At 41.2% G+C, this 22,281-nt stretch overlaps 1 protein-coding gene across 1 annotated transcript in view; it reads right to left on the reverse strand.

Moving 5' to 3' along the window:
* Positions 1 to 22,281, reverse strand: part of slc36a1 (solute carrier family 36 member 1) — a 75,376-nt gene that overhangs the window by 37,237 nt on the left and 15,858 nt on the right. Inside the window, exons 7-9 of the mRNA XM_078551084.1 lie at positions 16,698 to 16,796; positions 10,872 to 11,038; positions 7,993 to 8,162 (exon numbers count right to left, since the gene is read on the reverse strand). Coding sequence (XP_078407210.1) covers positions 7,993 to 8,162; positions 10,872 to 11,038; positions 16,698 to 16,796 — 436 coding nt within the window. The remainder of the gene's footprint in view (positions 1 to 7,992; positions 8,163 to 10,871; positions 11,039 to 16,697; positions 16,797 to 22,281) is intronic.

A 22,281-nucleotide genomic window follows, 5' to 3' on the forward strand; every position in this document is an offset into this window, starting at 1 on the left:
CCCTTGCTCCACTATTTAGTTTAAAGCCCTTTCTACCACCCTAGTTGCACAACTCACCAGAACACTGGTCCTAGCATGGTTCAGGTGAAGATCATCCCAAAAGTATAGCTCCCACTTTTCCCAGTGCTGGTACCAGTGTTCCAGGAATCAAAACTCATTTCTCCCACACCAGTCTCTGAGCGACATAGTCATCACTCTAATCTTATTTACCCTAAGCCAATTTGCTCATGGCTTAGGTAATAATCCAGAGATCACCATCTTTGAGGTTCTTCTTTTCAATTTAGCCCCTAACTGCTCATAATCCCTAGGCAGAACACCTTTCCTAGTCCTATCTATATCGTTGGTACCCACATGGACCACGACTACTAGAGCCTCTCCCTCCCACTGCAAATATCTCTCCAGCCCCGAGCAAATGTCCTAAACTCTGACACCAGGCAGACAACATTGCCTTCTGGACCTTTGCTCTCGGCTGCAGGAGAACTGTGTGTATTCCCTTGAATATAATGTCCCCGATTACCGCAACATGCTTAATTACTCCGCCCACCAGAATGGCTTCCTCTATCACAGTGCTAGTCAGTTCCTTTATCGACCTTGCAGCCCTTGGTCTCATTCATACAAGCTGGAAGAACCTTGAGCCTGTTGGGACAATTACAAGGGCTGAGGTACCTCTATTTCTTCCCTCTCGATCCCCTTACCTGCAACACACGCAGTCGTATCCTTCTGTCCCTGACCACTAAATTAGATGACTCTAATGGGTGTGACTGCCTCTTGGAACAAAGTGTTGAGATAACTTCCCCCTCCTTGATGTATTGCAGGGCCTCCAGCTCACTGACTCTGAGCTGAAACTCCTTAAAAAAATGCAAACGCCTTGGATTGCACCGGTGTCCACCAGCTCCCAGGTATTGCAGCTGCAACACATCATATGCCCAACCACCTCTATTGTGTGTAAATTAATTTATTTTTCTTAATTTATATTTAACAAAGCTTACTACTCTTAAGCCTTACAACTGCAAGTAAAGCTTACCACTGCTAATAAAACCTTACAATTACTAATACATTATCACAGGATCACACAGTGCAGAAGAGGCCCTTTGGCCCATCGAGTCTGCACCGACACATGAGAAACACCTGACCTACCTACCTAATCCCATTTACCAGCACTTGGCCCGAGCCTTGAATGCTATGACATGCCAGGTGCTCATCCAGGTACTTTTTAAAGGATGTGAGGCAACCCGCCTCCACTACCCTCCCAGGCAGTGCATTCCAGACCATCACCACCCTCTGTGTAAAAAGGTTTATCCTCACATCCCCCCTAAACCTCCTGCCCCTCACCTTGAACTTGTGTCCCCTCATGACTGACCCTTCAACTAAGGGGAACAGCTGCTTCCTATCCAACCTGTCCATGCCCCTCATAATCTTGTACACCTCGATCAGGTCGCCCCTCAGTTTTCTCTGCTCCAACGAAAATGACCCAAGTCTATCCAACCTCTCTTCATAACTTAAATGTTCATCTCAGGCAACATCCTGGTCAATCTCCTCTGCACCCACTCCAGTGCAATCACATCCTTCCTATAATGTGGCAACCAGAACTGCACACAGTACTCCAGCTGTGGCCTCACTAAGGTTCTATACAACTCCAACATGACCTCCCTACTTCTGTAATCTATGCCTCGATTGATAAAGGCAAGTGTCCCATATGCCTTTTTCACCACCCCACTAACATGCCCTTCTGCCTTCAGAGATTTATGGACACACACGCCAAGGTCCCTTTGTTCCTCAGAACTTCCTAGTGTCCTGCCATTCATTGAATATTTCCTTGTCAAATTACTCCTTCCAAAGTGTATCACCTCACACTTTTCAGAGTTAAATTCCATCTGCCACTTATCTGCCCATTTGACCATCTCGTCTATATCTTCCTGGAGCCCAAGACACTCAACCTCACTGTTAACCACCCGGCCAATCTTTGTGTCATCCGCAAACTTACTAATCCTACCCTCCACATAGTCATCTATGTCGTTTATATAAATGACAAATAATAGGAGACCCAGCACAGATCCCTGTGGTACGCCACTGGACACGGGCTTCCAATCACTAAAGCAGCCTTCTGTCATCACCCTGTCTCCTGCAACTAAGCCAATTTTGAATTCACCTTATCAAATTACCCTGTATCCCATGTGCATTTGCCTTCTTTATAAGTCTCCCATGTGGGACCTTGTCAAAGGCTTTGCTGAAATCCGTATGAACTACATCAACTGCACTAGCCTCATCTACACACCTGGTTACCTCTTCAAAAAATTCAATCAAATTTGTTAGGCATGACCTCCCTCTGACAAAGCCATACTGACTATCCCTGATCAAACCTTGCCTCTCCAAGTGGAGATAAATTCTCTCCTTCAGAATTTTCTCCAATAGCTTCCCTACCACTGACTTGAGACTCACTGGTCTGTATTTCCCTGGCTTATCTCTACAACCCTTCTTCAATAGCGGAACCACATTAGCTGTTCTCCAGTCCTCTGGCACCTCCCCCGTGGCCAGAGAAGAATTAAGAATTTGGGTCAGAGCCTCTGCAATCTCCTCCCTTGCCTCCCTCAGCAGTCTGGGACACAAATCATCCGGATCAGGGGATTTGTCCACTTGTAAGCCTGCCAACACCTCCAATACCTTGTCACTCCCTATATCAATTTGCTCAAGAACCTCGCAGTCTCTCTCCCCGAGTTCCATACCTGCATCCTCATTCTCTTGGGTGAAGACGGATGTGAAGTATTCGTTCGACACTCTACTGATGTCCTCTGACTTCACCCACAGATTTCCCCCTTGCTCCCTAATGGGCCCTACTCTTTCCCTGGTTATCCTCTTCCCATTGATATACTTATAGAATATCTTGGGATTTTCCCTACTTTTACCAGCCAGAGCTTTCTCATGTCCCCTCTTTGCTCTCCTAATTGCTTTCTTAAGCTCCACCCTGCACTTTCTGTACTCCACTAATGCTTCCACTGATTTCCTCCCCTTGTACCTGCTAAAAACCTCTCTTTGCCTTCTCATCGTATCCTGAATATCTCTAGGCATCCATGGTTCTCTGGGCTTGTTACTCCTTCCTATCACCCTAGAGGGTACATGTTGATCCTGTACCCTCCCCATTTCCTTTTGAACGCCCCCCCCACTGCTCTTCTGTAGATTTCCCCACAAGTAGCTCTTCCCAGTCTACCTTGGCCAGATCCTGCCTTATTTTACTAAAATCCACTCTTCCTCAATCTAAAACATTTTTTTGCAACTTGTCTATTTGTTTGTTCATAACAAGCTTAAATTGTACCATGTCGTGGTCGCTATCACTAAAATGCTCCCCCACCACCACCTCAGCCATTTGTCCGGCTTCATTCCTCAGAATTAGGTCTAGCACTGCACCGTCCCTTGTTGGATCCTCTACATATTGACCTAAAAAGTTCTCCTGTACACATTTCAAGAAATCCACTCCATCCAAGCTCTTAACATTATGTCTATCTCAATTAATGTTGGGGAAGTTGAAATCACCCAATTGTTATTGTTTTTACACACCTCCCCAAATTGTGCACATATTTGCTCCTCAATTTCCCGCTGACTATCTGGGGGTCTATAATAAACACCTAACAATGTGGCTGCCTCTTTTTTATTCCTAAGCTCTACCCACAAAGCTTCACTCGATGCCCCCTCCAAGATATCATCTCTCCTTTCTGCAGTAACTGACTCCTTAACTATAAATGCAATGCCTCCTCCTCTTTTACCCCCTCCCGTCTCACCTGAAGATTCTATATCCCGGAATGTTGAGCTGCCAATCCTGCCCCTCCCTCAACCACGTCTCTGTGATGGCTATGGCTATTATAATCACAATTCCATGTGTCAATCCTCATCCTTAACTCATCCGTTTTACCTATAATACTTCTGGCATTAAAGTAGTGGCCATCCAGCTTTGCCTTACTCCCTTGAAACTTAATGCAGCTGTATTCCCTCTGACTTGATTGTTTTACTGTATTATGATGTGACCCTATTCTGCTAATATTCCGTGACACCTCCCCCTGCCGAATTAGTTTAAACTCCTCCCAACAGCACTAGCAAACCAGCTCTCCAAACCTCTCAGGCTCGCTGATGCTCCAGTGTCCCCAGCTGCCATTCTAGCTCTGAAACCCGAGTTACCAGGAGCTACAGCTGGACACACTTCCTGCACACATGCTGGTCCTGGGCATTGGAAATGTTCCCAGCTTCCCACATGGAGCACGAGGAGTGCACCATGGCTTTGAGCTCTCCTGCCATGACTTATCCCTTTAAATTAAACCTTTTAAATCAATTACTCTAGGGCCCTTCTTTCCTGATCCTCGTTACTACAGAATATACAAACTACAAACCACAAAAATACCTTAACTATAAGCGATAAAACTTACCTGACCTTACCCACTACTTACCAGTCATTCCTCTCCCTTGTAGCCTGTACTGCTACAGCAGGGCAAGACCATTCTCTGAAGATTTAAGAAGTTGGGATAGCAAAGAAAAAATGCAAATAGCACCTCTTCCCCTCTGCATTGAATTCCCACTGTGCACCAAATTGCCAATACCCACACCCACTCTGGTTGTGTCTCACTCAGGATGAAGTCTCTCCCTTGCTCGTGTGCAAGCATACTGATACCGGAGTTTCAGAAGATAAACGAGAAAAATACACACTAGCCAATCTTTTACCTGTTTTGCAGTGAAGTCACACTTTTAGATTTTCCCAGCAGGCGGTCGGTCTGCTCTGAAACCACAGACTGGTCCAGCTGTTTTATGGTGCCTCACTGCTCTCTCTCCCCTCACAGTTTTATGATGTATCCTGCTGCTGCCCCTGTATTAAAATCTCAGGCCTCACCTGAGGTATTCTGTGCTCAGGGTTCAAATTCCAGAGTTCAAGGAATGGGTAGCTGAGCACAGCTGCCAATGGTAGAGCTAGAGGTAGTTACAGCCATAGGAAAGGGTGAGGTCATGGAGGGATTTGAGAACAAGGATGGAAATTTTAAAATTTCAGGTGTTGCTGGTGCCAGAGCCAAGGTAGGGAAGCAAGAAGACAGACGTTTGCTGAACGGGTCTTGGTGCAAGTTAGGTTAAGGGCAGTAGAATTTTACACCCAGAGCAGCTTTGGAATAGTCAAGTTCAGAGGTAACAAGGGAATAGAAGAGGCCTTCACCAGTAAGCAATCTGTGGTAGGGGCAACAACAGACAAAGCTACAAAAAGTGGAAAAAGGTGTTCATGGCTCCATATACCTGCCATTGTCTAAAATCTCATATTGGGCAACAAAAAAAAAGGTTGTGGTCGAATCAGTTCATCTCAGGGTCAAGGGTGCCAAGGTTGCAACTGGCCTTGTTCAGTCTCTGACAGCAGCCATGGAACCAGTGGTAGGGTGTCAGTATTCAGTTGGAGGAATTTTCTGCTCATCCACTACAGGATGATTGATGAGCTGGGTGTCATCAAGGTACGTGTGGGAAATGCTGCTGAGTTTTCAGATAATATCACCAAGGGGCAGCATATAAATGATAAACAGGAGCAACCAAGGATAGACTCTTGGGGGATGGAGGTAACAGTGTAGAAGCAAGAAGAGAAACAATTGTAGGTGACTCGCTGGCCATGATTGCATATATAAGAATAGAACCAGGCAAGAACAGTCACACACAGCTGGGAAGACAGAGAGAAGTTTGAGGAGGATGGTGAGGTCAGTTGTGTTGAATGCTGCACACAGCCTTCTTGGGATAAACTATCACATTTTAATACTGTGGCAGGGGTAGAAACTCAAATACAGAGTTGAAGAAAGATGGGCATGGATCTAGGAAGTGACAACATGTTCAAGGACTTGAGAGGAAAGGTAGGTTTCAGACATGGTAGAAGTTTGTAAGGATAGAGTGAACCACTAACAATAGTAACTAACATGGGAGTCAGTAAAGGATGTTGGACAGTCAGCAGTTTAGTGGGTTTAGGATGTAGGAAATGTATCTCAAGACAAAATAAGATGGGAGTTAGCTTGAGGGGAGATAAGATTCGAAAGAGATAAAGATGTGTTCATGGCTAAGACACCAGTAGGAGGAGGGGAACAAACAGGCACAGGTAGAAAAGCAATCCGAAACATGCCAATATTAATAGTATAGGAAGCTCGAGGAACAGCACCTCATCTTTCAATTAGGCACTTTATAGACTTCCAGATCATAAGATCGTAAGAAATAGGAGGATTAGGCCATTCAACCCATCATGCTTGCTTTGTTATTTGATAAGATCATGGCTGATCTAATTGTGGCCTTAACTCTACTTTCCTGCCTATCCCCCATAACCATCGACTCCCTTGTCAAAAATTTGTCTAACTCAGCCTTGAATACGTTCAATGACCCAGCTTCCATTGGAATTCTTTTCCACAGAGAGCAAAGTCTAATCACCATCATAGATGAAATTTCTCATCTCAGTCTTAAATGGGAAACCCTTTTTTTGAAATGGTGTCCCTTAGTTCTAGATTCTCCCACATGGGAAACATCCTCCCAGCATCCACCTTGTCAAGCCTCCTCAGCATCTTATATGTTTCATTAAGATCATCTATCGTTCTTCAAAACTCCAATGGGTATAGGCCAAACCTTTTCAACCTCATAAGAATAAGCCGAGTGAACCTTCTCACAACCGATTCCAATGCAAGTTTTTCTTTTATTCTGTCACAAGATGTGAGGCTTGCTGGCTAGGCCAGCATTTATTTCCCATCATTAACTGCCCTTGAGAGGGTGGTGGTGAGCCACCTTTTTGCTCAAGTATATCCCTCCTTAAGTAAGGAGACTAAAAGTATGCACATTACTCCAGGTGCAGTCTCATCATTGCCCTGTACAGCTGTAGCAAGACTTTGCTACTTTTACACTCCATCCCCCTTGCAATAAATGGATGCCTAACTTTGAGATTCATGTACAAGGACACCCAAATCCACCTGTACTGTAGAGTTCTACAGTCTCTCTCCATGTAAATTATATTCTGCTTTTCTATTCTTCCTACCAAAGTGGACATATTCCCATATTCTACTCCATTAGCCAATTTTCTGCCCACTCATTTAACCTATCTATATTCCTTTGTAGACTTTGTATCCTCCTCACAATTTGCTTTCCTACCTACTTTCTGTATCAGCAGCAAGTTTGGCTACAATACAGACTGTCTCTTCATCCAAGATTTTATTTAGATTGTAAACAGTTTGAGGCCCAACACCGATCCCTGCAGCACTCCACCAGTTACAGTCTGCTAACTTGAAAATGACCCATTTATCCCGACTCTGTTTCCTGTTAGTCAATCCTCTATCCATGCTAATATATCACCCCCAACACCATGAGCTATCTTGTGTAGTAACCTTTCATGTGATACTTACTGAATGCCTTTTAGAAATCCAAGTACACTACAACTACCGATTCCACATGTACTGCAACAATTCAAGAAGGCAGCTCACCACCACCTTCTCGAGGGAAATTATGGATGGTAATAAATGCTGGCCTAGCCAACCTAGCCCACATCCCATGAATGAATAAAAAAAGCATCCTATTTGCCTTGCATTATCATTCCTTTTGTCATTAAATCTCTAATTTTCCACCCTATCACTAACCTTTGCTTTTGTTCTATTGCCCTTTTCTCTCCATCTGTACTTTTGAAAAATCTGTTATATCTCTAACTTTTCCCAGTTCTCAGAAAAGATCATTGACCCAAAACATTCATTTTGTTTCCCTCGCCATAGATGCTGCCAGGCCTGCTGAGTACTTCCAATATTTTCTGCTTTGATTTCAGATTTCCAGCAGCTGTAGTATTTTGTGGGTGTTCTACTATGCTGTCATCTTTTGGGTACTCGATCCTAAAGCTTGCCTCAAGGTTTGGAATCAAGGGCCGAAGGCTGCTTCTTAGTTTTATTGCCATGGATTTCACAAACAAAAACTGGAAAGAACAGCTGAAATGCCTTGGAAACCCAGTCCTCAAAAAAGGGGTTTACTTACAGGTGATTATGACTAGAAGAGTTCGAACAGCCAGGTTAACCCACAACTCCCAGCGTTCAGAGACCTTGGCTACTGCAACTGGGACAATTATCTCTGCTGCAACGAAGAACTGGACAGCATAGGTTATGAAGATTCCCAAAGAATACAAAATCTTCACTGACTGGTACAACCTGGAAGAAAAAATTTTACACAGTTTCAAGTCTGGAGAGCTTCAAAATACTCAGTGTTAACATATTTTATTTCCATTTTCTCCATTTTCTTCCCCGCCCTCCCCCAATACAATGCAGCATGAATACGTACTCATCAACTGAGTGCCACATAAGAGGTACAGGAAAGCAGCCAGGGCAATCCTTTTTCATTTCTGATTAACTTTGCTGGTTTCCACATCAGCTCACTCATGCAGAAGTGCAACAGACTTCTACATATGTCTTCATACTTCATTCAATGATGCTGGCGTGGCACACACTAAAGTATCCTACTGCTGACCTGTTCTACAAGAAGTTCAATGGTGGGGAAGAGTGTAGTGCAGTTACAATGCCCTCCCTGAAGTACATCCATTTCAATGATACCTTCTGCCCTTGTTCTATTTAAACCTGATGAAAGAGCAACACACAACAGGAGAATCACTTGTATTCTAGCCAGAATAGAGACAGCATGCATTCAATGACTGTAATAATTTGCTCTCATCAATACAGATTAGGAATATACCACTGATTGAGCAAAATACCATTTGGTTAATTAGGCCTCCAGGTGAGGAAGCAGGCCTAATGGACCAATTGGCTAACAAGCAATGCAGGTAATGGCTCAGCAAGTCCACTGCCAAATGGTAAATTAAGTGGGATTGTCAATTGTATGAAGTAGATATTGCCATCAATTGGCAAAGATTCATAGCTGCCATTGTTGGATGCTGGCAACCGAAGTTTAACATTCAGGCCCATTCACTAAAATGACTAATTCAAGATGTTGCCTGCAAGTTAACTGCTTAGCTTTCAATCATTGCTGTGATTGAAGGCTCACATCAATTGAATGACATTTAGTTTATGTCTATATAATGTCATAGAGGATAGTTACTAGCAAATAAAGTGTATTAAACACCCTTTCCATTGCCTTGATCCTATCTCATGCTTTTGCTCTTTAGCAGCTAACTGGGGTGATTAATACAATCAAAAGTGCTTTATATCCATTTGACCCTAATCCTTCACCCATTCTACTATCTTCAAAGTCAGGAGGCACTACTTTCCTCCTACTCTCCTAGCCTATCCATTCTTCTCAAGGAGGCTGTTTAGTTCTTTTTAATCAAAGTGCAAAGATTCCCTCTCTTCCCATTTATTTTGTGACAGCAATTAAAACCTTACACAAGTAGAGGTAATTAGTGGTCTTTAAATCAGCTTGCCATGCTGTTTTCAAACAGTTAACTCCACGTTTTGTTTTAAACACTCCAATTTTACATTAAAAAGCCTCAAATTTTGACTTATAGAATGTGGTCAGTTTAAGTCTTCAATACATAAGACACACCACAATTCCACAATAGAAGTTCAGCTCTCAGCTCCATGCAAAAATATTAACTTCAAGCCCAGAGTTTTGGAACAGGCCAAGAAAATTTAAGAAAAATGTGAATGAAGGTACTCAAACATAGGACAATTCAATGGGTAAATACAATGTTATTGAGAGATGTGTCCTTGGTTATTTTGCATAAACCTTAATTTACAAATATTTCAGCTGAGGAAAAAGTGGCAGCATATTCAAAGCAGAACAATTTGTGGAAAAATATAGCACCACGTGGTGGCCAAATTCTGCAGTTGCCATCATAGATTATATACAGTATAATAGAAGAATGCTAACTGTTTGGCCGCAAGATTTAAAAAAATCAGTCTACAAAAATAAGGGTAGAGTGAATGAATAAAATTGGAAGTGATTAGGTCTGCACATTGGTTCAATTACTCAATGCCCTATGATCCCATTTCACATGCAGACTAATCTCCTATCTATGCTCCCTAGAGCATTTAAGAATGAAATGTGATCTCATTGAAATGTAAGATTTTGAGTGGGCTTGACAAGGTGAAGGCTAAGAAGCTGATTCCCATGACTGGAGAGTCAATGACTTTGCAGCATAGTCCCAGGATAAGGGAGAGCCATTTCAGACTGAGATAAGTAAAAATTTCTTCACAGGTCTGAATCTTTGGAATTCTCTACTCTAGAAGGCCGTGAATGCCCAATCATATATGTTCTTAGTATACCCAAGGTTGAGTGAGATGAGATTTTTGGGCTGCAAGGGAATCAAGAATATGGCTATTGGGCAGAAAGCAAGATGAAGTCAAAGATCAGCTATAGTCGGATAGAATGGAGCAGGCCCAAGAGACTGCATGGTCTACTGCCGCTCCTATTAATTATATTTTTACTGCACTGCATCTCAACTCAAATAACATTGATAGCTGGTAGGACAACATCAAGTGGAAAAATACCGTCCTAATCTTAAAGATTACTTAAATACACTTAACTTGAAATTCCAATCTGCCACAGGTTTCTTTTTCTGCAATGATCTTGCAATTCAGTTGTGATTTCTGAAGAATGGTTTTTGACTGCCTTTTGTAATTCAAAATAACTGAGGCAGCCTACAGTTTAGGTCACTGACTTCACATGCAAAAAACCTGCTAAATACAATCCAAATCCTCCGGCTCAGTTTGAAAATTATTAGCTTAGTTTTGGGATAGAGAAGGTGAACGCTTTGCCTGCTAAAATATCTGTACAATAAATTTACAAAAAGGGTAGCTATCACAATATGGAACAGAAATATATAATGTGCTACAGACTGAAAGCAGTGGTCAAAATAATTAATAATTGAATGCAAGATTGGCAACATTTTCTAAAAAAAAACTTACCAGCAGGCTGGCAAATTGAGTGTTATACTTCCTTCAATTTCATCCCCAAAGCGAATGTATCCCATAACTCCTAGAGTCAAGTACAACATTGTGACGATTGCCATGCCCGAATACAGAATTACTGGAAATTTCTGTGGTTTCGCCATATGGTTTTCTAATGGAAGCACCTGATAATTACAACACATTAGGCATATTTTTCTTTATTTATTCATTCACACGATGTGGGCATTGCTGGAAAGGCCCACATTTATTATCTGCCCTTAATTTCCTTCGAATACAGTCGAGTGGCTTACTATTTTACAGGTGAATTAAGAATCCACCACACTGCTTTGGGTCTGGAGTCATATATAGGCAGACCAGGGCAACAGGTTTCCTTCCCTAGAGGGCATTAGGTGGGCTTTCATGAAAATCTAGTAATTTCATGGTCTCCATTACTGATACTACCTTTTTACTCCAGATTTTAATTGATTAAATTTTAATTTTACAGTTGCCCTGGTGTGATTCAAATATATGTCTCCAGATCAATAGTCCAGCCCTCTGGTTACTAGTCCAGTAATATAATCCATTATGCTACTATACCCCTAAGCTAACTTGAATTTTGTTATTCTCTTGTCTAAAGAGATATGGAGCAAAGCCAGGAAAATGGTAAGGTGCAGGTCAGCCATGATCTAATTGAATGGCCCTACAGCCATGGAGGAACTGAACGGCTTACTCTTCTTCCTGATGTTACTATGTTATGAAGTCCGAAAACATTTTTGGGTTAAATTGAATATTTCCGAAAACGAACACAGATTAACCAGTATCTTTTGATTACAACACAGACATGATGCCAACTTTGTGTAGCCTGCTCATTTTCATGATTTCCTGTGAGCAGCCAACGCTTGCAGGATTGTCCGTTAACTGCACGTATCAGCAGGGGGCCCAGTATCATTAGTGTTTAGTACTACTAAATACTATCCCGTACTTCTTGAATGGAAGACATATCGTAGCTGTTAGTGATACTGAGATCATTTTGATGACTGTGCTCTGAAAGAATGAACACTGGGTGGTCATGGAGAGAACACACAGCAAGGCTCTGTACCTGAATACACGTAGCATTTGAAACAACAGATGAACTGAGAGCACAAATAGAAATAAATAGGCACAATCTGATAGCCATTACAGAGGCAGGATGACATAGATTGGGACCTCAGTATTGAAGGGTATGTGACATTTAAGAAGGACAGGAAGCTAGGAAAAAGGTGGATGGTGGCTCTGTTAATTAATAATAGTATTAGCACAATAGAAAGGGATGACCTAAGTTCAGGAAACCAGGATGTAGAAACGGTTTGGGTAAAATGAGAAATGATAAAGGCAAGAAGCCACTTGTGGGAATGGCGTACAGGCTCCCTAACTGTAGCCATACAGTAGGACGGGGTATAAAGGAAGAAATAATGGTAGCTTATTAGAAAGGTACGACAATAATCATGGGGGAATTTAATCTGCATAGAGACTGGGAAAATCAGATGGACAAAGGGAGCCTAGATGAGAAACTCAGAATGTTTTCAGGATAGTTTCTTAGAGTAGCAAGTTCTGGCACCAACCAGAGAGCAGGCTATACCAGGCCTGGTATTGTGTAATGGGATAGGATTAATTAATAGTGAAGGCACCCCAAGGTAGCAGCAATCATATGATTGAATTTGACATTCAGTTTGAGGGAGAGAAGGGTGGGTCTAAAACTAGTATTTTAAACTTAAATAAGGGCAGTTAGGAGGGCATGGAAGCACAGCTAGCTAAAGTGAACTGGCAAATTAGGTTAAAGGATATGTCAATAGAGATGCAGTGGTGGACATTTATGGGGATATTTCAGAATACACAGAACAGATACATTTCAACAAGAAAGAAAAATTTCAAGGGGAGGACCCACCATCCATGTTTAACTAAAAAACTTAAAGGTGTATCAAACTTAAAGAAAAAGCATATAATTGCACAAAGGTGGCAGGCAGGTCGGAAGATAAAAAAAGCAAAGAATAACCAAAAGATTGATAAGGAAGGAAAAATTACAGTACAAAAGAAAGCTAGCTAGAAATGTAAAGACAGAGTTAAGAGTTTCTATAGATATTCAAAAAGAGTTAAAGTGAGCACTGGTCCTATTGAAAGTGAGTCTGGGGAATTAACAATGGTAAATAAGGAGATAGCAGATGAATTGAACCAGTATCTTGTATCCTCTATGGTGAAGAATTATGCAAGTTACATCCCAGAAATAGGAAGGGAGGGAAGAAACTCCAGAAAATTACAACCACCAGAGAAGTGGTACTGAGAAAATCATTGGAGCTGCAGGCTGGCAAGTCTCCAGACCCTAACAGACTTCCATCCTCTAGTTGTTTAAAAAAAAAGTGGCTCGTGAGAAGGCTGATGCATTGGGTTTAATTTTTCAAAATTCCCTAAATGTGGAGAAAGTTCCATTAGCTATTCTCCAATCTAATGTAACTCCTTTATTCAATAAGGGAGGAAGACAGAAAGCAGGAAACTACTGCCCAGTTAGCTTAACATCTGTCATAGGGAAAATGTTAGAAGCCATTGTTAAAGATGTTATAGCAGGACACTTCGATAAATTCAGGATAATCAGGCAGAGTCAACACGGTTTTGTGAAGGGAAAATCATATTTAACCAATTTATTGGAGTTCTTTGAAGAAGTAACATATGCTGTGGATAAATGGGAACTGGTGGATGTACAGTATTTAGATATCCAGAAGGCATTTGATTAAGGTGCCACAAAGGTAATTGTGAAAAATAAAAGCTCATGGTGTAGGGGGTAACATATTGGCATGAATAGGAGACTGGCTAGCTACCAGGAAACAGAGAGTAGGCATAAATAGATATTTTTATGGTCAGCAAGATGTATTGAGTGGTGTGCTAGAGGAATCAGTGCTGGGGCCTCAACTTTTTACAATTTATGTACATGAATTGGATGAAGGGACCGAAGGTATAGATGCTAACTTTGCTGATGACACAAAGATAGGTAGGATGGCAAGATGTGAAGAGGACATAAGAAGGCTACAAAGGGATCTAGACAGGTTAAGTGAGCGGTCACAGACCTGGCAAATGGAGTATAATGTGGGAATATGTGAAATTGTCCATTTTTCAGGAAAAATATAAAAGAAGCACATTATCTAAATGGTGAGAGCTCCGAGATGCAGAGGGATCTAGGGGCCCTACTGCATGAATTGCAAAAGGCTAGTATGCAGGTACAGCAAGTAATTAGGAAAGCTAATACAATGTTATCATTTATTGCAAGGGAAATTTAATACAAGAGTAGGGAGGTTATGCTTCAGTTATACAGGGCGTTAGTGAGACCACATGTGGAGTACTATGTACAATACTTGTCTCTTTATTTAAGGAAATATACAAATGCTTTGGAGACAGTTCAGAGGTTTACTGACTAATACCTAGAATGGGCAGGCTTTCTTATGAGGAAAGGTTGGACAGGCTAGGCTTGCATCCACTGGAGTTTAGAACAGTAAGATGCAACTTGGTTGAATCATATAAGATCCTGAAGGGTCTTGACAGGGTCGATGTGGAGGGGATGTTTCCTCTTGTGAAAGAATCCAGCACTAGGGGTCACTGTTTAAAAATAAGGGGTCGCCAAGATGAGGAGACATTTTTTCTGAAGGTTAAGTGTCTTTGCTTCCACTGCCTTTTGAAGAAGAGTTCCAGAGTCTTTGAATTTATTTAAGGCAGAAGTAGATAGATAATTGATAACGGGGTGAAATGTTATCAGGGGTAGGTGGGAGAGTGAAGTTGAGATGACAATCTGATCAGCCAAGAGCTTATTGAATGGCATAGGAGGCTTGAGGGTCGAGTGGCCTACGCCTGCTCTTAATTCATATGTTCTTGGGTGCTGCACTGGAGTCTTGGTGGAGGAGATGGAGAGAAATCCTGTATCCTCAGCACTGGAGCTAGAAACCCTCCTGACATGCTCAGAAGACAGTGGCAAGAGGTGGCAGCGGAGGTCAGTGCCAGGAGGATAGCCCTAAGGGTCTGGATGCAATGCAAGAAGAAGTTTAATGATCTCATGAGTGGTCAAGGTCAATGAATGCATTGTCAGCTACTATGTCTCATCAAATGCACCACCAGCCTCACCCACAAATCAATTCACTGCAACCCCATTCCCCTGCCAACAATCTTTTTGGGATGCGTACCCAACATTGCTAAATTTCTTCTCGTTCTCATACATTTAGCATTGTTACAAGCTTTGCACCCATACCTCTCGGCTTCCACACACTGGCAGTCATTTAACAATGAGAGCCACTTCACTCAAACACATTGAATACTCATTGACACACCTCTTTTTCTTCCAGGAGTAGGTGGCGCACGAAAGGAGACAGCAGGAATTAATAGGAAGGGGAGAGGTATGCTGACACATTTTAACCTGCACAGAGAAGGCGGTGCTGGACTTATGGGAAGGGGCATTGTCAAGAGCCCACCTCTTATTGTAGTTTGTCCTCTGTGTGGCCTCTAATCATTCTTCCAGTCATGTGCAATATCAAGAAGCTTTACTAAGTCTCTCGTCAAGAAGCAACTGATTTGTGCTCGAGCTTTCTAGTCACGCAGAACATAACAGGAGTAAGCCTGTTAACTCCACGATCCTGTCCAGCCATTAAATGAGATCATGGCAGATCTGTCCCAACTCAATGTGTCTTTACCTCAAGAATGCCTCAAATTCCTATTATCTTTGGATAACAAGTCTATCTATCGCAGCTATAATATTTACAAAATCTAGCATCAAAAGCCATTTGCAGAAGACAGCTTCAAACTTCTACCACCCAATGTACAAGTGTTTCCTAATTTCACTCCTGAAAGGTCTGGCTCTAATTGTTAAACTATGTCCTCAGTCCTTGACACCCCAACCAGCAGAAATACTTTCACTACCGACTATCTGTTCCCCTTAATTCCTTGAAAACTTGAGTTACCCTTGACCTTCTAAGTTCCAGGGAATACAACCTTAGTTTAATTTTTCTTTTTAATTTAATCCTTGGAGTCCAGGTAACAATCTAGTAAACCTAAGCAGCACTCCCTCCAAGGTCAATATATCCTCCCCAAGGTGTCATGCCCAGAACTGCTCAAAGTACTCAAAGTGGTCTAACCGGGACCTCGTATTGCTGAAGCACGTATCCTAGTTCTCTTGATATAAGGCTAATGCTATGTTAGTCTGTACTTTCTGTACTCTTTGAACCTCCATTGTGATTAGCTCATGCTTACTGCTATCCACTACTTTACAAATTAGTGGATGATATTAGGACAGAGCTTAAATTTATTTGCGTGAAGAATAATTCTAATTGTTTATGAAACAATAAAGAGAATTTTTAGTGCACTGCTAAAACAGATTATCTGATCATTATCTCATTGCTGTTTCTGGGACTTCGCTAAGTTCAAATTGGCTGTTGCACTGCCTACCTTACAGTGACTAGACTTCAAAAGTGGTTTGTAAAGCATCCGCAGATGTGAAAGGTGCAACATAAGATGCCTGCATCCCATGCAAGAATAAAAAAACGTAAGTGCAAAACACTGCCAGTACAGTTATGTAAGTTCAGGCAAATAGGAGAACAGGTTATCAGCGCTCATCTAAAACATGCAAAGCTTTGCAAATATAGAAAAGGTTATACAAAAGTGAAAAGCAAAGCTAAGGTTTCTCTTGCAGTGGTAGTTTCTATGACAGTTTTCAGTTAACAAAGTAAATTAATTGCCAATTACTATACAGGAGTCAGGTGTGTTTTCAGATTTACACATCACTGTCCAACAGGCTGCCAATATCATCTTTGATATAATAAACATGTTTTCACTTACCACACCAATGCCTTCAAATGAAAATATGGCTGTTCCGAAAAACATTGCGTAAGATTTCCACCCAGCCACTGGTGGTAGATCATTGGTATATGTTGCACTCTGCAAAAGAAAGAATGATGATTAGATTATTTAGAAATTATATAATTTCCACAACACCCTCCCTGCTAGGCCATTCATATTCAAAATGTTAACATCTAATTCCAGAATGAGAATGGTCAGATATTTTGTCGGGAAAAATTATAAAAGAAAAAAGTGCGAGACTAAACTTGAGACCAAAAACTCATTATAAAAGCTGCTATAGGTATTGTTATGAGGCTATGCCCCTTTATTTTTGAAAATAGGAGTTAAGCTTTCAACTGACTGGAAATTCTGCAATTTGAAATGAAACAGAACTACTTAAAAATACAAGGCCACCTTACGCTGAAAGTGAAAAAAAATAAACAAGTCACCCTCAGGGGAGGGTGAAGGGGGCGAAATTTCCTTTCATTCAGAGACCCATTGAAACTATCTAAGGAAGAGACATTAAAACGCAAAATGCTGGATATTGAAACAATGGCTATTACAGACAGACCCACCCAAAACCCCTTGGAAATACACAATGGGTGAACAGCCCAAGCTGCAGCCACTGCAGAGATTGCAAGAAAGTCTTCAGCAGAGGAACAGGCTAAAAACTGGGCTCGCTGGCTCTCTCTTTTGGAGCAAGCGTATTACCCAGTTCAGGAGCCGCAATCTCGTAATAATCACAGCATCTTCTACATCTGACCGCATCCACAAAACCAGCTAATCCAAATTAGCCTCAACGTTTAACTGTCTACGCCTGAAGGACAATTAACCATATATTCTTTTAACTTATTTCCAGTGGACTCTTAACTTCCCTTATTTTTGATACCTATGTGGGTGACGTCACGTTTTTATGATTTTTTTCCCTCAGGTTTAGTGGTTAATAAGTTTGCTCTTTAACTCAAGAAAATCTAATGGCCTATATCATAGGATTTAAAAAGAGGTAGCAATAGAGGTAGTGGATGCATTGGTTTTGATCTTCCAGAAACCCTTATATTCTTGAACAGTCCCCATGGATTGGAAGGTAGCAGACATAACCCTGCTGTTCAAGGAGAGGGAGAGGGAGAGGGAGAGAGAGAGAACGAACACAAGGAAACAAGTCAACAGCCTGATATTAGTGAGGAAAATGCTAGAATCTATTAATGACGTGGTAATAGGACATTTAGAAATATATGAAGAATTTTAGAATCACATAATTTGGAAGAGTCACAGACTTATAAATGGGAAGCAGTGTTTAACAAACTTGTTAGAGCTTTTTGAGGATTTAACTAGTAATGTAGATAAGGGAAGAGAAGGTCGTGCATTTGGATTTTCAAAAGACATTCAGTAAGGTGCCACACAAAGTTATGATGCAAAAAAGTTCATTGAATGGTGGTAATACTTCAGCATGGTTCAAGGGTTGGTTCAAGGTCAGAAAACAGTAGGAATGAAAAGGGTCATTTTCAGGCTGGCAGGCTGTAATTAGCAGGGTGTCAGAAGATCAGTTAGGTCTCAGCAGAGCTACTTACAATTTTCATGTATTTAAAGTAAAAACAAAATACTGAAAATACTCAACAGGTCAGGCAAGATGAAGACAGAGGTTATGATCTAAAGTTGTTGAACTCAATATTCAGTCCAGAAATCCGTAGAGTCTTAAGTTGAACGATAAAATGCTGTTCCTTGAGCTTGCATTAAGCTTTGTGGAACACTGTAGCAAGCCATGGACAGAAAGGTAAGAATGGGAGCAAGGTGGAGAATTAAAATAACAAGTAACTAGAATCTTGGGATCATGTCTGCAGACATGATTGGAGCTGTTCCACAAAGCGGTCATCCAGTTTGTGTTTAGTCTCCCCAGTGTAGAGGGGACCACAGTGAACAGCGACTTCACCTTGTTCTATGTGTTTTTTTTCTCTTTTGTGTTAGAGTCGATCATTAAAGAGGTTATAACTGGGCACTTAGGAAAACACAAGGTAATCTGGAAGAGTCAGCATTATTTTGTGAAAGGGAAATCATGTTTAGCCAATTTATTAGAGTTCTTTGAAGGAGTAACATGCACTATGGATAAAAGGGAGCCTGTAGACATTCGGTACTTGGATTTCCAGAAAGCATTTGATAAGGTGCCACATCAAAGGTTATTGTGGAAAATAAAAGCTCATGGTGTAGGGGGTAACATATTAGCTTGGACAGAGGATTGGCTGGCTGGCAGAAAACAGTATGAATAAATGAGTCTTTTTCTGATTGGCAGGATGTGACGAATAGAGTCCCGCAGGGTTCTGTGCTGGGGCCTCAACTTTTTGCAATTTATATCAATAACTTAGATGAGGGGAGCGAACGCATGATAGCTAAATTTGCAGACAACACAGATAGGTAGGAAAGTATGCTGTGAAGACAACATAAGGAGTTTGCAGACAGACATAGATAAGTTGAGTGAGTGGGCAAAAATCTGTCAGATTTAGTATAATGCGGGAAAATGTGAAGTTGTTTACTTTGGCAGAAAGAATAAAAAAGCAGAGTATTACTTAAATGGAGAATGATTGCACAATTCAGAGGTGCAGAGGGATCTAGGTGTTCTTGTGCATGAGTAACAAAAAGTTAGTAAGCAGGTACAGCAAGTAATTAAGAAGGCTAATGGAATGCTATCCTTTATTACGAGGGGAATTGAACATAAAAGTAAGGATCTTATGCTTCAGTTTTGCATTGGTGATACCATATCTCAAATACTGCAGTTTGGTCTCCTTATTTAAGGAAGGATGTAAGTGCGTTGGAGGCGGTTCAGAGGAGGTTTACTAGATTGATATCTGCATTGAGCAGTTTGTCCTATAAGGATAGGTTTGACAGGATGGGCTTGTTTCCACTGGAGTTTAGAAGAGTGAGAAGCCTTGACTGAAGTAAACAAGATCCTGAATGGTCTTGACAAGGTGGATGTGGAAAGGATGTTTCCTCTTGTGGACGAGTCCAGAACAAGGGGACACTGCTTTAAAATTAGGGGTCGCCCTTATAGGACAGAGATTAGGAGAATTTATTTTCTCTGAGGGTTGAGAAACTTTGGAATCTCTGCCTCAGAAGGCAGTGGAAACAGGGTCACTAATATTTTTAAGTCAGAAGTAAATTGATTCCCTAGTTATCAGGGGCACATGGGAATGTAGAACTCAAAGCACAAACCGATCAGCTAAGATCTTATTGAATGACAGAGCAGGCTCGAGGGGCGAATGGCCTACTTCTGACGTATGTTTGTATGTTTTGCTGGGTTGATCTTGTTTCCTTCTCTATCCCTTCATGTTGCATTCAGATGGTTACTGTGTAGCCATTCACACCTCCTTTGGACACAATTGTTTTTCTGAATTATATCCATTACCACTCTCTTTGGTGTTTACATCATGAAATATTTTGTTATTTAACCTCCCCCGCCCTCCAACCTATCACAGAGCTTTTCTTTTGTTCTTCATGCCCCCTCCCCCTTCCACTGGCTTAAAAATTCTTACATTTCTTTCTTCAGTTCTGACACAAGGTCATCTTGGCCTAAAATGTTAACTCTTTCACTCCACAGATGCTACCTGACCTGCTGAATGTTTTCAGCACTTTTTGTCATTTCAGATTTCCAGCATCTGCAGTATTTTGCTTTTGTGTTGCAATGTATCCAAGGTTGCTGATGATTAAAGTTAGGTGGGAAAGTAAGCTGTCATGAGGATGAAGAGAGGTTGCAAAGGGATATTGACAGGTTGAGTAAATGGGCAAAAACATGAATGAAGGAATATAACGTGGAAGGAAAAGTGGTAAAGAGAATTTTTTTTAAACTGGCGAAAGACTGTGAAATGTTGGTATTTCGGAGAGATCTAATTGCCCTAGTACATGAATCAGAGGTTAACATGCAGGTGCAGCAAGCAATTAGGAAAGCAAATGGTGTGTTAGTCTTTATTACAGTGGGACTGGAGTGTAAGAGTAAAGAAGTTTTACTAAATTATATTAAGCCTTGGTGAGACCACATGTGGAGTGCCATGTACAGATTTCTTCACCTTACCAAAGGAAGGATATACTTGCCTTAAAGAGAGTGCAACAAAGATTCACCAGACTGATTCCTATGAGAAGGGGATTATCCTATGAGGAGAGATCAAATAGACTGGGCCTGGATTGAGTGTAGTGGAATGAAAGATAAGCTCGTTGCAATATATAAAATTCTTATGGGACAGGGTACATTCTGGGAGGATATTTCCTCAAGTTGGAGGCTCTCATGGGTCACAGTCTCAAAATAAGGACTTGGCCATTTAGGATTGAGTCAGAGAAATGTCTTCACTCAGAGGGCTATGAATCTTTAGAATTCTTTATTACAGAGAGCTGTCGATGCTCAGTCGTTGAGTATGTTCAAGACAGATATTGTTAGATTATTTGAGGAATTAAGGTATATGGGGATAGCATGGGAAGGCAGAATTGTGGTAGATGATCAATTGTGATCCTATTAAATGGCAGAGCAGGCTCAAAGGGCCAAGTGGCTATTCATTCATGTTATGTGCTTATTTATAGCTAATCTCAATGGGTCAAAATTCATCTAAATTTGAGCCATATACTGTAGTTTATTCAGATAATCTACTCAACCAAAAGTATGTAGCTGCATCAAGTGTAAATTGTACAGGAGGTGAACTTTGACCCTTTTACACATCTGGACTGACTGATTTACAAACCAAGTATCAAGCTAGAGGTTTGGCAGTTAACTGTCAGCCACCAACTGGTGCATTCACTATATCACTGCTTCTATCAGAGTCCACTTGCCAGCCAATCAGCACTCTCTTTTCAAGTTGTATAAACTGTTGTTCTCTTTGCATTTAGTATTCTTACACATTGTCCTGATGAGTGCAAGACGAAAAGTTTTGACAAAAAAAGTCTCTTTTTTTAGCAATACTCAAAATAAAACTCCTCGTTCTTTATAATAACTGCAAAATGTGGACACACAAAGCTGAATACTAGTTACTAGCTTCAAGCTGCAGTCCTTTTAATTATTGCATTTGGTCTACGGCTCTCCTTGTAGTCTGCTACAGCAAGAAAAAACAAATACAATACTGTTCTTTTTCCCTACAGTATTTTCCAGCTTAGAACTAATATTTTTTCTTTTAAAATCAGATATCGTAAATTTTAAATACACAAGATATTTTTGGTGCTCAGATCCAGATTCTAACAGGGTAGCGTTAACAATCATCCTACCAAGGTCCTTGGCAATTATTCGCCAAATCACAACAAAGTGCTGTGATTTTTTTTAACGACAGGTAGGGAGAGGAGCCAGGCCCCATCTACTTCAGCCAGTACAGGAACTGAACCCTGTGCTGTTGGCATTAATCCGATCCACATGCTAGCAGTCTAGCCAACGGAGCTAACCGCCCCTGCTGCCTATGGTAGGGTTATACACTGTAAAATTTCAAACAAGGTCCAGTGTTCATAAGTTTGTGGTCTTTTTAATGATTCATTGTGCAAAACAGTACTTTTAGAGCATCAAGGAAACCACAGATTATCTTAGAATCTCCATAGAATGAATGCTTAAAAAAATTACATCACTGAA

The sequence above is a fragment of the Cetorhinus maximus genome, chromosome 10 (genome assembly GCF_964194155.1).
Source record: "Cetorhinus maximus chromosome 10, sCetMax3.hap1.1, whole genome shotgun sequence".
NCBI classification, from domain to species: Eukaryota; Metazoa; Chordata; class Chondrichthyes; order Lamniformes; family Cetorhinidae; genus Cetorhinus; species Cetorhinus maximus.